This window comes from Cuculus canorus, chromosome 2 (genome assembly GCF_017976375.1).
Source record: "Cuculus canorus isolate bCucCan1 chromosome 2, bCucCan1.pri, whole genome shotgun sequence".
NCBI classification, from domain to species: Eukaryota; Metazoa; Chordata; class Aves; order Cuculiformes; family Cuculidae; genus Cuculus; species Cuculus canorus.
The window spans coordinates 8941768-8960823 of record NC_071402.1 but is presented as its reverse complement, the minus strand read 5'-3'; the positions used below and the strand labels follow the sequence as shown (position 1 = coordinate 8960823).

Below are 19056 nucleotides of genomic sequence, written 5' to 3'. Positions count from 1 at the left end.
CTCATAGCAGGGAGGCCAGAATTGGATAATTTTTAAGATCCCTTCCAACCCAAACCATTCTATGATTCTATGACTTTTTTACAGCACCACAGACAGAGTTCTTTTTTCCTTTGTAGTCTGACTGTGCTGCAAATTTCCTTTTAATTCAAATACAACCTTCTCCCAGCCAGGAATCAGCTGAGAGTTGATCACTGATTTTTTTATACGAAATTTAGATGTATGTGCAACATCTGCTTGTTATAGATCAAGTTATTTTAAAATACTAGAAAGTAAAGTATTTATTGAAAAATGTGGAATTTACTGACTCATGGTAACACTAAAGTTATGCTAGTGATATTACAGTAACTGTATGATTCTTGTACTATGTATTAGATCAATGTAAAAAGGGATTATCTCTTTCATTAATATTATAAACATAGATATAAGCCTACATAAAAAAAGTATCTCTGATGTAAGAACTTTTTTTAAAAAATAAATGAAATGGTCAATAAAGAGTGGAATGAGGCTTCACAAGGTTGCATGAGTAACAAAGATCAAGCTATTAAGCCATAATTAAGGTCTCTACAACTTATCTTTCTAAATCATTTACTTTGATAATCACAGAGGAATAAAGTGTTTCTGCATGTCAAATTTTTAAATAAAAGATGATATTTTTCTGGATTTGCATCTCATTTTTTCCTGTTTGTATCACAGAAATATTAAAACCACAGAGCAAACGCATGTGCTGCATGTGTGCCCACAGGGATTTAATGCTCAGGCTTGCCACTGACTTGACCTGGGAACACAGAGGTACAGCAGCCCTGCCTCTACTGGGCTACTGGATTCAGCAACTCCTAACAATATTCAACACACAAGAAAGTAGTAACAGACTTAAACATGGAATTATTTGTATTTTCAAATTTCTATTTCTATTCACTGTAAGAGGGCTGTAAGGTCAACCAAAAACTTCAGAAAAATCAAGTATTCCAGATACAGCCGCCTTAATTTTGTGAAGTTTTGAATTAATTCACAAGAAGTGTCTCCCAGAAATAAATAAAATTTGTAAGCAGCACTTAGCGTTCAACCTAAAAGTGCTTGTTAATAAGGTCCTATAGCACAGTCAGTATTCACTGCCCTAAAATAAACTTAGATCTAGGAAACATACACATACCATCAGCAGCGTGAAGGAGTTTATGGCTCTTCAAAGTGCCTTTTGATTTGAACTTTTTCCCACACATATCACAAAGGTGCGTCTTCTCGGTGCTGTGACGATTCATATGGGCTTTCAAGTTACTCTTGCTACGAGTGGCATACTCACAGAGAGAACATTTGAAGGGTTTGACACCTGAAGTTGAAAAAAATATACTATGAAACAAACAACCTGTACCTTCTGGACAGAAGGTGGACATTTGCTGGAAAGAAATTTCAAATCATATGAGCAACATAGATAAAAAGTTCAAAATCTTATAATTTGTATATCTACAGTTAAAAATTTCATCTATAGCTTCTGTGTAGATGATACTGAGCTCTTGATTGCATCTTTTAACTTACTAAGAGAAAGGGTTCTTGTAGAATTAAATACTTCCCTACTGAAGCCAGGTACTGAGTTTAACAAAATGAATACAAATTATTTGGTCTTGGTATCCTTCATTTAAAAGTAAAATACAGACTAAGTTGACTGCCTAATAACTACAGCAGTTATTGATTGGAAGTTACAGAAAATTACTTGCTTTAAGAGACTGAGCATGTGTTTAATTCACTCCTCACTCATATTTATTATAGAATATTTCATGGAGATTTAGGAAAGAGTTTTGGAAAAAAATAGAATCATAAACTTATCAATATTATTTAACATTTAAGGTGTCTATTTAAGCTGGCGTACACACCAACTATCCCTCCAAAAGTCTTCAGACAACTACCATTCTTTTACTACAATAAAGAAACCTGTTTTAGGAGGACTGGTTCATTAGATAAGCAATACATAAGTACAAGTTAAATGTGCAAATCTGTGTTTTATTGTTAATTAGTATAAGATTTGATAATGGATCATACAGTAGCTCGTCCTCCCTCCCTCCCTCCCTCCCTCCCTTCCTTCCTTCCTTCCTTCCTTCCTTCCTTCCTTCCTTCCTTCCTTCCTTCCTTCCTTCCTTCCTTCCCTCCCTCCCTCCCTCCCTCCCTCCCTCCCTTCTATTGGTAATATGCAAGCACTTACAATTTCACTTCTCTCACAGTATCTAAAACATGTAAGAGAGATGCTCAGCATGTCATCTAGCAGAAGGTCTACAAGTACAAAGTAAATCCTTCAAAGAAAAGTTGAAAAAATCTGAACTAGCAGAGTAGTTCAACAGTTTCATGAGGCTCTGGCAGTTTTAGATTGATATTCAAGACCTTAAAACTAGATTTACAAGCATGAGGAATTATAGCCTACTTTAAGCAGATTTGATTACACACTTTTGGTTTTGGAATAAATTTCCACTCACCTCTCTCTCCTGCTAGTTAGATGAGATGGGTTCCTAGCTTTCTTGGCAGAATAAACAAACCAAATCTATGGAACACACAAGTAATTCCTCTAAACCTAAAATTCTGCATTTCCCAAACTCCTTAATGTAGTAAAGGCTACTGGATAGTACACATACAGATAATCTCATAATTAAAGCGTCCAAACAAATATGCAGTAGTGGTATAAATGTCTGAACAACCTGCATGGGCACAATCACTTTTGAACTAAAATATCAGTTTGAGAGTCCCAAATTCCATTATCCCCTTTATACAGAAAGATGGCTAAAGAATCCAAAATTATGCTCAAATGCCATAGTCAATATGGTCCATAAACTATCAACTGATCAAAGAGCACAAGTGGTTTTCTACCTGTTATAAAAATAGATAGGTTGAGTAGACACAAGGTTTTACTGGGCATATATTTGAATTCTGAGGAATCTTTACCCTGTGTGTTGCCATATTACTGGAATTTCTCCCTAAAAAGTGACAGATAAGATCAGCAGCATCTTACAGTTTTTTCATGTCAGCAGATGCCATGCTCGGCATGATTTAATTAAAATATACACAGACGTTATATACACACATCAAAACAACTGAATTTTATTTGTTTTACTGGTAGATTTCCAGACCAAGTGTTTTTGGACAAATGTAAAAAGAGTGCAGTAGTTATTGATTGGAAGTTACAGAAAATTACTTGCTTCAAGAGAGTGAGCATGCATTTAATTCTCTCCTCCTCACTCACATTTATTAAAAAATATTTCATAGTTTCAATATTTCAATAGTTTTAGAAAAAAATGGAATCCTAAACTTATTAATATTATTTAAAATTTAAGCTGTCTATTCATGTTATGAGTGTGCAGTTCCATATGTTATTCAGAATATTATTTAGTTAACCTCTACTGCAGCCTGTAGTTTTTGATTGAGATATAGTGATAATTTTTAAGTCCTTTTCATGTCAGCATAGCTTGTGTGGAATATGAGACTGAATATATGCTCAAAAATCTTAAATCCAGGGTTTTACCTTCATGAGCCCAAATATGACGCTGAAGGTCTGATCCATTCTTCATAAAATAAAAATCACAGTAGGGACACTTCACAGCTCGTTTTCCAATAAGTCCTTTCAGCTGAACTCTTCTGCCAAGAATCTCAGAAATAGTATTCATTGAAACCTCTGAGAGAAAAGTTAAAGGTAATAAAAACCGGAAGGACATGAGGGAATTTGTTCTACGTTGTATAAGTAACATTGAAGAGTTAGATCCTGATTCATTCCAACTTTTTAAAAGTTTTACTTCCTCTACTGCCACTTATACAAGACGCAAGCAAAGAATATAAGGACTTTTATCCTTTGGAGCTTCTAGGATGTTCTGTCCTTCCTCTCCTGATCTGTCTACTCAATGTCTTCACTGCCTGGTTTAAAAAAATAGAATTGAACTATTAAAAAAATCTTGAGTGTGCCACTGTCTTAGAAATAATTTTCCAACAATGAACTATCTCAATTAGCTAATTTGATACTTTTTTCCTCAATATTTTCAAAAGATTTTCTTCATGATTTCACTCCATATTTCCAGATGTCAAGGATCCAAAGATCTTAGAGGTCTTTTCCAACTTTGTGATTCAGTGCCCTTCACTGTACAGCTCAAAGAAGATTCTGGCTCTGCCGTGTTTTTAATCTCCTATTAGCTAGTTGAAGACAGCAACTAAGATTCCTCTCCTAGCCTTCACTCATTCAGGCTAAACATACTCGGCTCTTCAAGTTTTTTCTTCATATGATCCAATCTCATGGCTGTCACAGTGCAAAAGCCCAAAATAATGAAGTTTAATTAAAATGTCCCAAACACATAATGAAGATACTGCCAAATGCTTTTAAAAAATTAAAACAAATTACAGTATTTCAGTAGAACAAGATGCTAAATATCATTTAACTCAATAAAACAGTGCTCATGCAGTGTAGAAATTAGGACATGAAAGCTGATGACTCATTATACTCCAAATTCTATTAAATTTGGAAGTCTAATCTTAGATTTTTACCAAATACAAACTGTCATACTTACTCTCCTGATGACTGGCCCGAGAGTACAACAAAAAGTCTTGCCTGAACTCATATGCACAGGGAAAACAACTCAAAAGGGGAATATAAAATCCCATGAACTAAGCAGATACACGTTCTGAAAGTACCCAGACAAGCAAAATACAGACACAAGTCTGATGTCATCTGCCTTCTATTGCTTAGATCCTTCATTCATGACTGCAGACTAGTATGTCTGCTCAGCAGAGATCTATGAAAGCTGATGTCTCTCATGCCTCAGGACTATTAACAAATATCACGTTAAATCAGACAGTAGACAAAATGGTAGATAATTTTTACTTTTGTCCCACTGCTTTCATGGAACCAGAATTCAACTTCCATTCTCTGCAAACTGAGAAGACTAACGCATACTGTTTTATTTCATACTTTCTACTTGATAAATAGAAGAGACAAGAGAGGTCATGTTGAATGATATTAAGAAACGAAGGACTGTGAAGCTCCAGAAATAGGATGTTAATGATAAATACGGAAGTGTTTTACTTTAAATTAATTTTTGATATGTCGATTTAAAATTCAATTCCTTTTAAGAGTATCCATTTTTCCTTTCATCTTTATCTTTTTCAATTTACATTTTTAAAACAATTGCACTCATTTCATTGCAGTACTTGGTAGTTTATACCATCAGATCCTTCACATTTATTTGTCTTGCAATTAAGTATGTTGTACAAATAAAGGATTTCCTCCTGATTAGAAGGAGAGTACACACAGGAAAAAAGATTTGTGCATTAATTCTCCTCTGTATATTAAAATAGTGTTGTTGTGTAACTACTGCATAAGCATATCTTAGATGTTGTATTTCTTTAGTACCATGGAGATTTATTTAATAAATCTGGTATTTTGTTTCTTAGTTCTATTCACCTACAGCATATGAATTAAAAATTAGGACAAAAAATAATAGGCTATGCAGATTTTCTTTTTTTAGCCTTACTACTGTTATAATTCAGAGTTTAAAAGAATCCACTTTCCTGGATCAAAAAATTAACCCTACATTTTAGAGGGATTGAGACACAAAATGACTTGGCTTTAAGTATTTAAATACACGAGTTTAGTATGTCAGGTCTCTCTCTGGTATTTCTGGACCCCAGACACAGCATACACTAATAATTCAAGAGTCAATGGACCAGTGCGGATCGACAGCAACCTGTGAGGGCACAGTACATAACTGACTGTGAGTGCACAGATCCCATTATTTAGGGAGGCCTCCTATACTCCCTGGTTGACACAGCACAAAGGCTTTATAGGCACAGCTCTTGAGATTCGATTTCTATGTTTACTGGGTGACATACCTCCTGAGTACAGCATAGCACAGAAGCCTTTCCTCACCTCAGTTTGCTGCATCAGACATGTTCCCTCATGTATGACAAGCCCTCCAACCACACTGTTGTAGAGCAGTTTGCAAATAAAGAGGTTTGGTAACTAAAGAGCTAACGTGAGAGTTAGTCTGAAATTAAAGAGAAGGAAACTGTTTAAAACACGGGTCTAGCACTATCTAGTGGCAGTGGGAAGCCAAGAAACTACTGCTTTACCGATTACGTTGTATTTCAGATGCAGACTAGTTACATTATTTTAATTGGATTTTTCCTTCCCCAAACTCAGTTCGAGCATGGATGGTATTTTCTTTCCTAATATCAAATTATGTTAGGCGAAAAGTAACACCACAGATGAGTTCATTAAGATATGCTGATGAATGCAGTCAGCTCTCCTTCATCCACAGTAGCAGTGGGCCTTTCTATCCAGATACTGAGGAGGAATGCACAGAGACACCCGTGTGGCTCTGTCACATTCACATCCCTCAGGTTTAAATCAGTCTCTGCCCCGTTGCACTTGGGCACTTTGGGCCTTGAGTTCCCAAGAAAGGATTGTTTACTCAGGCACAGCACACTGCCTTACCACGTCCATTTTATGTTGTGCTTGCACTGATACATCAGGGCACTTAAACAAAAGACATAAATAGAGTTTGAACAGACTGCAGCGGTTCGCATGGATCCAGCCACGGTTGTGAGCTTCAGCTCAATACTGGCCACACCACAGCACAGCCGGTTCATGGAAGAGCCCCGCTGCAGACTGTAGGTGGCCCTGGGAGTGAAGCCCAGCTGCACACTAAGCATGCAGAGAGTCAGCTCAGGGACGGCAACATTCACGAGTTACCTACAGACAAAATAACGGGCAATTAAATGCATTTCCATCAGTTTATTTATAGCCACTGGGAATTGTACGTCTCATGGGTTGATACAGCCTGTCTATATGCCCAATTGCAAACTTCCCAATGCTTAATTTGCATTAACCTAGGCCCTCTTTTGGAAATAAGTTCTTCACCAGACGAAGACGGAATTCCTAGCACAATTATCTAATATATTCCACAACACACAAGCTGGAACAAGAACTTTTTTCATTCTAAATTATAACATCTGCAAACCCGATACAATTCTTACTTTAAACTAGTTACGTTAGATATAGACTCTTCTCTTTCTCTGACATGTAATCACAATACACTGCTCAGTCTAAAACTTTATCCATCTATTGCAATAGACTGAGAAATATTCCTTTATTTTTTCTTACCAGGGTGATTTGTCTTGATGTGTGATTTTATAAGTCGATCTTCAGAAAATGACTTCTCACACACAGGACAGGAATAACTCTTTTTATCCTAAAGCGAGAAAGAAGGGAAGAAAGAGATTGCAATCAGTCCACTGGTGTAATCGCTACAGTCATTATTCAGTAATACACGGTTCTCAACAAAGTTACAACTGAAGCTTCAGTTTTTATGGAAAAAAATGAAGATATTTATAGTGAAATAAGTGAAGGGAAACTATTAAAGTATTCTAAACACATCATTAATCCTCATGAACGAAGGGCTCCAAGATACAGCACATGAGAACATGCACAATAAATGTAAGCATTATCTTCTGACTGACTCTTTAGAGAATCAAGAGTTGAAAGATCGAGTCACATAACAGAAGAAAAATGTATCTGATATAAGCAGTTATATTTGGGTTTTATTCAGTTTTTTCCAAGTCCACTCTTCCAAAACCTAAGGATTAGATCTCATTATTCTGAAGACATCCACCAGTACAGGTATATGTAATACTACTTAATGGTCTGAAATTGAGCAGAATAGTCAAGAATGATAGATTCCACTACTTATTCTGTCTCTACTTCTAACTACATTACAAATATTCAGCATTTTATGTATTACCAATAAAGTATTATTCTACTATTTTGATTTAAAAGCTTACAGACTACTCTGGCATTTGTCACTGATGTTATACAAGGTTTAACACCACCAAAAAACATTGGAGAGTTTTGATGCAATTTCTCCCTGTATGCAATTAGTGTAATTGGAAATATGATGTTTTTACAAACCCATTGTCATGGTTTAACTCTAGCCAGCAACTTCACAGCATGCAGCCCCTCACTCAGCCCTGTGGTATATATACATATATATAAAAATATATAATAAATGGGAAAAAAAATCAGCACATATTTAATGTACAGATAGGTGTTGCTGGTCTTTAATACTCACTTACTGTATGAAGTATGCATACGTACTTCATACAGTGGGTGCCCAGAACACCAGGACAAATCAATACATCTTGCTGTTTCAAGACTTGCATCAAAAAAAAAAGAACAAACCAACCTCCACTCCAGTACACAGTGCTTTAAGTAAAATGCTGTAATTGTGACAACTTCAGCAACCTGATATAGTGAAAAGTGTCCCTGCCCATGGCAGAGGGATTGCAAGTAGATGGTCTTTAAGGTCCCTTCTAACCCAAACCATTCTATGATTCCGTGACTCTGTTCAGAAAGGCAAGGCTATAAGCTTATGCTAGGGACAAAATCCTCAAAACTATCTGTAAACACATCAAGAGCTATACAGCAACATGACAGTATGAGTATCAAGAAAATATTTTTTGACATGATGATGGCAACAAAATATTACAACCAGATTTCTTGCAGCAGTTAGAAAGTTAACTACACTGCGATCTACAGTAAACGGTTTTCAAAAGGGGACATCATTTGTAGTGTAACAAACAGGTAGTGCTTCTGAGCACAGACTCTCTTCCAAGTGTATCTTTCAAGCTGCAGTCTCACTGAAAGCACTCAGGCGAAGCCAAACCTTTTACAGTTGCTTGTCCAGGTCAGTGCCACAAACTTCTGGAGTTCACGTTATTAGTTTGGAATGTTTAAGCATTCTTTTGTCATTGTCCTGAGAGTTTGTGACAGTGCTAGTCCTTCAGTGTAACCCCATCAATCTCAAAACTATCCTTTAAGAAAGCCTCTGTTGCAAATGATGCATTTCAGAGCACTCAGGTCACAATACAGAGCCTCAAAGAAGGTCCTCCCCACCGCAGCTTTAGCTCTTCTGAGTGCCCTTGTCACAGGCGATGACAGAGACACTTTGAAGGAGTTAGGCTGACGTGGTAGTAATACCTTCATCACATTCTCAGCATGCAAGATTTCTCCTAGTATGAATAAAAGTTATTCATCCTATCCCTTATCAGAGTGCCTGCCTTTTAAATGCCTTTGAAGGTTTTTTTGAAGGACACAAACAGAACCAAAGTACCATGAGAGCTGGATCCACCTTTCTTAGAGAGCAGCTGTGTAGTCCAATCAGCTACTTAAATTTCAAAGCCACATCCACACTTCCTGAGATTTGCTTAATCTCCCTATTAGTCAACTTCAGAAAATGTAAGAAACTTAGAATAATTCCAAGATAAAGTCAGCTTTCTGACTGAAAGTACTGATCACATTCCACAAACTAGGAATTAATTAGGCCCATAAATATTCTTAAACCTAGTGAAAAAAATTAGGCTCATATTATCACTGAATTTTCTTGTTTATGCTGTTTCCTTATAAAATAAGGCCACTTACATAGGAATCACAATGTCTTTCTCTTTATATAAATGAATTAAAATGGTGCTAGGAGAGCATCGGCTATAGTGCATTACCAATTTATAGCTCTCCAAAGTGAATTTTGTTTCTCTAAGGCATGTGTTTCAAGATAATTCAAGGCGTAGGTGTACTAGTATACAGTCATGAAAAGAAAAGTGAAATTAACAACCCATTCCCCTTCTTTTAGTAGCAGTGCTATGATTTTATAAGAAGGATATAAACCAAAGCTCTACTAAATATTGGTACTGAGAGCATTTCCAGCAAAAGCTCCCACAACTCAATTAACAAAATATTTGATTGTATAATTTCGTAGAGGAGCAGAGAGCAAAAGCCTGCTCCTGCAGCTACTCAGACGAGCAGAAATTTAATTTCTAATGCCTATGGGAATAGAATTATGACCCTGAGTCACACTTCTGAGGAGTGAAGATGTCCAGAAATCTTCACCATAGTTGTCTTGACATACAAATCAAAATGTTCATGAAAGATTCCCGAAATCAAACTGATGTCCTATTAAAATGCAATCTAGCTAAATGGATGTGATGTACCCAGGAGGCAGCTCTGCACACATGTGAAGGAGGCTATAGAAAAATTTGCAAATGGTTAGACAGACTTTTATGAAGTCTGGCGAGCAGCAGAAATCACAGCTTACAAAATGACAAGCACCTGCATACAGTACTGCTTAAGCATTCTTTCGTGAAATAACCACTAGTAAAACTGAATAGCTAGCTGACATTCATTATGGAGGCAAGGACCAAGAAAAAAAGCCATTTTCCAACTGAATGCTCAATCATTGGACCGTACATTTTTTGGTTAATTCCTTCCCTTTCCAGTAACTTGCATTCTTGACTTTATAGCGGCGCTGCTGCAGAGGCCAAAGTATCGCAGCCAGATCAGTAGCAGTTTGAAAATGAACACTCACAGGAAGGGGAAACAAGCAGCCACAGCTCAAGTATCTCCCTACTGAAAGCTCTAACTGCACTATTACATGAAAGGTCAGCAGCATAATGAAACTTTTAAGCACTCTTCTAAAGCCAAGAATCATTTTCATCCAGAAACGTATGTGAATGCAGATGTAGGCACCTAAAAGCAAGTGGCAGTTCCAGGTCTGAACTCTAGATTTATAGAGATGCTTATCTTGAGTATCAATTATATATACGGATTACAGATAATTTCAGACACAAACCTTTCTGCGATGTTTATCTGCTCAGCACACTAACTATTGTAAAACAAACTCTAGTACCTGCATTAGCATTGTTTAGTTCCACAATTGGTCCCTAATTTTTACCACTAGCTCATTTTTAAGTATACATTATTCTAAAGTCATGATAAACTGCCCACCCCTTTCCTAGGTACTATGACATTGAAGTAACTCATACATATCACAGTTTGAACTTCTAAAGAGTCCATAAATACCAAGAATTGTCAAAAAACACTGTCCAAGCTTTAGAGGTAAATTACAAGTTCAAAAAATGAGAGAATATACACAAAATTTTGGTTTAAAATCAAGCTGCGCCTCAATTCCCAGACTTCAAAAGTAAAAATCTTCCCTGTAACAATGTGTAGCAAATACAGACAGAAGAGGCAACACATACACAGTTCCCGTGATCATCCTCCTGGGAATAAACAATCCTAAATTCAGTGTAAGACTTGGCTGGTGTACAGAGAATGAGTGACAAGGACGAACGCTAAGCTGCTTTTTAATAACCATCATTTATCCCATTAGTCAAATAATACAGGTATCCAGTTGAAAAAGCAGCCAGCAACAAGGTAAGGAGAGATATGTATTCATACAAGGATCTAAACTGAGATTTTGATATCTTCTGTCTCCAGAGAGGCTTTATTTTTAATATTTATTAAGAATCAATTTTGCAAACCATGACTAACATTGAAGTAGGTTTCCACATTTAACAGTGAACAGTGTGTTAAAATACTGTATTTTGGAACAAATGTTCTGGTTCACTGAGGTATACAGTAAATAAATACACCAAAGGCCATTATGAGCACTGCCAAGTCTGGTTACTGAGTAAATTCTAATACTTGAATTTTTCAGTTCATTTAAATACTCAAACATATTTGACAGTAAGCATACTTCTGAAAGATCTCACTGTCACACTGCTTTTAATCATGAAATGCATTTCCTCGGTTCTGCTTAGTATGATGAAAATGAAAATGACCCTCCCTGTGGGAGCTGTCAGACATTCATCACACTTGAAACACAGGTAATTACGTAATGATATAGGATATGTAATTTAGGCTTTTTTTCATAGGTAGTCTTGGATATCATTTACACAGACTTTTGCCATCAGATGGACAACATAAATATAATGAATTCCAAAGCAGCCTAAAATAATGTCCATTATGTGAGCTTTCTGCACATTTCATAACAAATACAAGTTCTGTTTACTACAGCACTGAGGGACAAAAGGGGAAAAAATGTTCCCATTTGTGTCACCAGCTTTTTATGTTTTTTTAAAGCTGTCCTGCAGTCACCAGACTAGCACTTAACAAGAGGAGGTGAAGTGTTCTGCTTTATTATTGTACCAACATCATTAAGGTAACTTCAGCTGTTGGAAATACTGGGCAAGAGCCTACCTGCTGTCTGCAGAAGACAACCTGAAACCACACATACAGTAAGTTAACAGCTTTTTTAAGTAGGCATGCAAGAAATTGTCCTCATCTGGGGAAAAGTTCCTTAAATAGAGCATCACATTTCACTAGTAGAAGGAAGTGCGACACTAACATTTATCACAGCAATTTAAGTGAGTTGTGATGTTGCTTTCTCACATGATTAGGAGGAATGTGTCAGATGGGGTGCATTCTAGCTGTAAGATTTCTTTACAAGACAGTGAAAACAATGACGTTGTGTAAAGAATTAAGAAAGGCCCATTTGTGTGAATATTTCCTTGTTCTGAAAGGACAATGAGTGAATGTTGCTATTAAACAACTGGTGTTCTTTTATCTTCTGCTGGAATAAGAATAAATAAAAATTCAGTGGAAGGGTAAACCACCTTTGGAAAGTATTCTACTGTACAAATAATCCAAAAAACAATTGCAAGGGTTCATGGGTTCATGACAATTTTCTGGCATTCTGGAATCCTCAGCACATGAAGGACATAGATCTCTTAGAGTGAATCCAGAGGAGGAGCATGAAGATGATCAATGGACTGGAGCAACTCCCTTATGAGGACAGGCTGAGAGAGTTGGGGTTGTTCAGCCCGCAGAAGAGATGGCTCTGAGGAGATCTTACAGCAGGGAGCTCTTTCTCAGGGAGTGCAGAGATAGAATGAGGGGTAATGGTTTTAAGCTGAAAGAGGGAAGATTTAGATTAGATATTAGGAAGAAATTTGTTACTGTGAGGGTGGTGAGGCACTGGAACAGGTTGTCCAGAGAAGTCATGAAAGCCACATCCCTGGAGGCGTTCCAGGCCAGGCTGGATGGGTGTTTGAGCAACTTGATCCAGTGGAAGGTGTCCCTGCCTATGGCAGAAGGGTTGCAACTGGATGGGCTTTAAGGTCCCTTCTGACCCAAACCATTCTGTGATTCTATGATCATCAGTCAAGAAAGTTTAATTACAAATAGAATGCTTGCCAAACATTTTCTGCAGTCTTAAACTGCACTTTATTCAATATCAGTATCTTCATAAAAAATCGTTATGAGGTAATATGCTCCACCTAAACTCTCCAGGTGGTCTTCAGGAAAGACTACAGTCAAAAGTGGCATAAATTTATTATTCCGGGAAAACAGACACTTGCCAAATACACTTTTCTTGAGGTCAATTTGGACTAGGAAGGAATTGACCTGTGTTCATATATGGTATGACTGTAGTATGCATGTTATAACCTGTCTGGGTATACACAAGCCTAGAAAGTCCCAGACCAACTGTACCTTGCAAGAAGAAAGGATCCTGCCACATGGTAGAAAAAGAAGTCCATGGCACGCAGACCTTTTGACAACAGCTTAACCTATTCAAGCCAACCAGGGACACCTTCCACTAGGTCAGGTTGCTGAGAGCCTCATTCAACCTGGCCTTGAACACCTCCAGGGATGAGGCATTCACTGGATCAGAGTCAGATCACAAAGCAGAACTGTGCAAAAGGAGGGCTTCCAGCCCAGCATGCAGCCCCTTGCAGTTTCTCAAAGAAAACATACAACAGGGCATGTTGAAGAAGGAAAACAGATCTTATTTTACCACAATGGCATTCAGAGCCAGAAGGCTTATTGAATAAGATAGGAGCCTTTAAAATCTCTTCATTTTTGTAACCACAACAGAAAATGGCAGATGTTCAAAGAGATTGGCTGCAACTAGTTGGAACTACTGAGAAAAAAGAAGTCTTATCAACAACTTAAATTTCTTCTGTCTGCAGTAATTAAGATAGGAACATATTTTCATTTTACCACAATAATCTATTTTTGAAGGAAGGAAATTCAGCTCCAAGGAATGAAGTAAAGTAATAGTGGTCCCAGACCTCATTTTACTCTCAGGATCCCAAAAATCTGATAATTCTGGGAAAAACGAAGGGAAGAAATGGATGCAGACATACTTTACTGGAAACTGCTGTGAGAGGGATAGAACATCTAGTTGATGTAACTCTTGCATTTCCCATACAGAATTACGCAGAGACTGCTTAGGTAAGAACTCATACCTATGTCTTCAAATATTGGCACATGACTGAAAACATTATGATGATGACACTAAATTTAGACAAACACCCAGTTTTGTTTGTTACTTACCAGATCCGTGTGAACTTTAAGATGTGCCTGAAGCTTGTATTTATCTGGAGTAGAGTAGTCACAGTGTTCTGTGGGACACTTCAGCAAAATATTACTGTGTTTCTGAATGACGTGGCGCTTAAGGCAGTTTTTGGTGATGGAAGAATAATTGCACTGGGAGCAGTAATATAAATGTTCTCGAGTATGAGTACGAACATGCATGTCATAATGCACTTGGTACCAAAACAATTTGCCTGAAAATAAAATTAGACATGAAGGAAGTAATTTCTAAAGAACTGTTAGTGAAAATTCCAACATATACCCATTTTTCTTTCAGGGCAAAACATGCTGTTTGAATTATGTCCTTTTGTCTTTAATGAAAACTTGTCCTAAAGACCCTTCACAACTGAAAATACATTTACAAAACCTACTTTCGTCTAAAAAGATTGTGTCATATGCCCTGAAACGCCTAGCCAGGGCAATTTTAATACATATCAATGATCCTTTCCCTATGAGAAAGTCCTTTAAATCTATCCTTCCATACAAAGAATCACAATGCAACTGTACACTAAAAGAGACTGTCAAAATCTTTTCTGTTGCTTCCTTTCGTGTTACTCATTCCTAAAAGCCTTTCTGACATAAAGGCAACAAAAAACTGCATAGCAATTTAAGTAATGTACAATGTTCCAGCATTTTAGAAAGTCTTTTCTAAAAAACTTTTATTCTTTTCCCTTCTCAAGAATGAAGACAACAAGATAAATCTCAAAATATTTCCTCTCCAGTTATGTAAACACACACTTAGAACAAATGGGAATGGTGTATTATTCCCACTTTCATAAATTCAAAGAAACAAATGCCATCAGAACAGCCTTGATCTGACACTCTGTAATGAAAATTTTCATCTCAAATAACCTGGTTCAAAGCAAGTCACAACAATATGCCAGTATATACGTTCTATTGTGCAAAATGTATATTATACATCTTCCTGCACTATATGAAAAAGACCACATTTCATACTAAGCTGATAATGAAGCTTATGCATTAAAGCATGACTGACTAATGCTGATTACATGCCTGAATCTGCTGTGCTTGTCCCCAGTAAATGTTGAGGTAGGGAGAGGCATGAGGACAGAAATAATTTAATTCCATCAGATTTCCCATCAACAGAAAATAGCATTGCTTTGCTATATTCTGCTAGCGGTGTTTTAAGGAGCTCTGAATCATTTCACACTATTTATGCAGCCCAAAGTAAATCTTGCTGGACACCAGAATCCATAAGGAACTACAAATTTAATACTGCTACAAAGATACACAAGTACATCAAAAACTAAATCAGTGGAGCAGGAAAAACATGGCCCACTATATGACATTTAAAAAAAAAACCAAACAAACAACAAACCCCATCATTCTACTGCTCCTTACCACAATATTCACATTCCAAGTCTCCATAAACTTTCCTTATCCTCTCACACAACTCCGTGGTCATTTGTCTCTTCTGCAAGCTATCCAAGATCTGCATAAAAGCAACTGTTCTGCTCTGACCATCCAATGTAACTGCATTAGAAGAGGCCGTCTGTGGACCGATGGCTGCATTAGCAGCTTCTGGTGCTGGCAAAGAGTTTGTAGTTTCTGTTAAATTTTGAATTGGCGGATGGCTTGTTTCTGATTCACTAGAAGCAGCAGTCTGATTTTTCTCTTCAGAGACGGAAAGTTTCTCAGTCACTGCATCATTCTGATCTGGATGTAAACTTTTGTCTTCAGCCAGCAGACTTTCTTCACCCTGCTCATTCATGGAACTGCAGTGATTAACTTCTTCCTCTCCATTTGCAGGAGAAACATTTAACTCATCAGAACCAGATGTACCATTTTTCAGCAGAAAACAATCTGATGTTACACAGGATTGAATGTTTGGGTCTGCTATGTCTGTTGTCTGACACAGTGTCTCTGTCACATTCTCCACTGGAGGATTTTCAAATTCTAACAAAGGAACTGCATCAATTTTTAAGTCATCACTATATTGACCATTATGGTTGACATCTACAGCTGTTGAATCACCTTTACATGCAGACGGTTCTGGTGTGTTAACAGCGTTAGTACTCATGATAGTCAATTCATCTGCACTTTGTGATAGCTGTTCACCGAGGGCTTCTGGCTGGATATCACCTCCCGGCTCAAGCAGGCAGAAACTTTGATTGATGGAGCTATTAAAAACAGAAGTCTCCTGCAAATCCGCGTGCACATCTTTGATGTGCGCACGGAGCCTTACAGAACTGACAAATTTCTTTAGGCACACAGAACACACATATACAAATGGGTGTTTTCGAACATGAAGCTCGAGGGCTTGGTATTTAGTGGCTCCATGGCCACAAAGCTCACAAGCAAAGGGTCTTTCATCACCATGAACAAGCATGTGACGGTCTCGATCAAGTTCATTTTTGAACTTGCGTTCACAAATATGGCAGTCATAAAGAAGTTGCCTTTTGCCCTCTCGTGTCATCAAGCGAAGCTCATCAAAAACATCTTTCACCTTCTTATCTTGAAGGTCATGCGTCTCCTTGATGTGCTTGATCAAATTTTTAACATCTGAGTATTTCTTTTTGCAGAAGCGACAATGCTGCTTAATTTTCTTATGAACTCTTTCAATATGAACTTTGAGATGGCCTTTGCTGAGACAAGTAAATGGGCAGTAATCACAGCTGAACTTCTCCCCGGTATGTTTCCGCATGTGAACATTAAGGTTGGCTTTGATTGCACTGGCATAACTGCAGTATGAACATTTGTAAGGCTTTTCATTTGTATGAATCCTCAAATGTGCTTGGAGGGAGTGTTTAAATTTGAACACCTTGTTACAGTATTCACATGTAAAAATCTTCAGCTGAGTTGGACCCAACCTAAAAAGAAAACAAACCAGTTACATTTACAACATGGAAAATGGTGACATAATACATCAAAATGCCGCTAGATATTCATAATGGACAGAAAGGTTTACTTTAATTTATTTTTAAGAAGTATTCTCTACAGGCCTTTTAAATTCTGTAACTTACATACAAATTATTTTCAGGCATTCTTTTATTTAAAAGTCTCAGAAAATATTTCAGTTTCATGAAAATGTATAGGGAAGCATTTCATTCATATTTTGCATGAACACAAATATCAGTACTTCAAAATTACCGGCTTGATTTCATTGCCTGTTCATATGGTGTTTGCTGAATGGCATATTCTTGATATCCTCTTCGTTGTGATGGGTCTTGAGCTGTTGCCTCTGGAGTCGTGGGTTCACTTTCTTGCGGAGCAGCCTCAACAGGAACAATTTTTGTGGCTCCTAAAAGCAAGAACAAAAAATGCTTATTAAAAAAAATAATATTAAAATGTGCATTGTCTATAACATACAACAAGTGTAAGCAAAACATTAAACTCTGCAATCGTTAGTTCAACTATTTTAGTTTCTGTTGTTAAACTCAGATTCAGAAAATGATGGCTACACTTCCAGAAGACATCAGTACTTATACCACAGATATGCTTAAATGACATGCTAGGACTGCTGGTCCTGAGGGTTATTTACGGTTGTCTGTTAAGAGACCCTATATCCAAATACCTGCACCCTTAAAAAACCCTAACTTTTTTAAATGAAACTTTATTTTTTTCTGTTTCAGCCTCACACTACATTCTTTGAAAACATCAGCCAAGCTGTTTTATCAGTTCCACAAATAAGGCTGAGGAAAGACACTGTTTAGTTTATATTTAAATGTCTGCACATGTTTCCTTAAACAGATCTTTTAACTGTTTATATTTTGAGGCACGCTGGCATTCTGTGATTCCCTCAGAATAAAAGAATAAGTTTCACATGCACTTCTCAGTCTCCATTAGAAGCAGGAAGAAGGGGGCTCCACCTAACACAATGAGATCAGATTCTATCCTTCAGAGCTCTACAGCTAGTTGAGGCAAAAATAAGCTGATTTTAAGATGTGATTAAGTTGAGATTATTTAGCCAAATGTTCTTTATTTTCTGAACAGTGGCAGGAAAAAATTAATGCCAGGCTCCCACAGTTAGCATCGAAGGTAACAAAAATCCATGTAAATATTTACACTGAAAAAGAAAGACCCCCAAACTTCATTTATATCAAACCAAGCACCCATTATTGATTGATCCCCTAGATTTTTACTTCTTTGCATGCCTGTAACTCATCATTCAGTGGTAATGCTATTATCTTCAAAAGCCGAAATTACAGATATTTGTATTTTTATATATTTATTCACATATCTACATTATAAAAATATATATATATATATATATTTGTGAAATCCTCATATTCTACTAAAAAAGTACTACAGAAAAATCTTTGAAAAAAGTAATTCTTGCTTTCTGGTCTGATGCTGAAAGACGAATAGTGCAAGAGGGACCATATACTAAGTAATAAGAAGAAAACAAGACACTGAATATGTAGTAACAGATAAATACCTATCCATCCTAGCGAAGAAGTATTCCAGGAATCTGTAATCAAATATTATTTTATTACACTGAGGACAAAGGAGCAAGAGAGCTTGCATGTGAAGATATCTTTGAATTAAATAATGAAGTTAACAACTTAGGTGAAAATGAAATTTGGTATGTTTCCCTTTATTTTCTTTTTCTTGGATATCATGTTAGTATCTGATCTCATTTCAATTCACCTGATTTGAAGCTGAGGGGAAAAAAATACAACACACCTTTGTGAGAGAGAAAAAAGTGTATAGTATGAAGCAAAGAAATCTGAGAGATGAAAGCTTAGAAAGACCCTAGAAAGCAAAAGATAGAGCAAAAATACCTAATGTATTTTTAACAGGTTTTACTATTAATTCATGCATAAGTACATATAAAATTAAGCACTTGAATAGAAAGAACGATCAAA

The 19056-nt window shown here is 36.8% G+C and overlaps 1 protein-coding gene across 3 annotated transcripts in view; it reads right to left on the bottom strand.

Moving 5' to 3' along the window:
- ZFAT (zinc finger and AT-hook domain containing) overlaps positions 1–19056 on the bottom strand; it is a 97755-nt gene that overhangs the window by 35556 nt on the left and 43143 nt on the right. For all 3 annotated transcript variants that reach the window (XM_054059725.1, XM_054059726.1, XM_054059727.1), the window contains 6 exons: positions 17339–17489; positions 15590–17058; positions 14189–14421; positions 7124–7211; positions 3500–3649; positions 1151–1324 (listed from right to left, as the gene is read on the bottom strand). In XM_054059725.1, the coding sequence (XP_053915700.1) occupies positions 1151–1324; positions 3500–3649; positions 7124–7211; positions 14189–14421; positions 15590–17058; positions 17339–17489 (2265 nt within the window). The remainder of the gene's footprint in view (positions 1–1150; positions 1325–3499; positions 3650–7123; positions 7212–14188; positions 14422–15589; positions 17059–17338; positions 17490–19056) is intronic.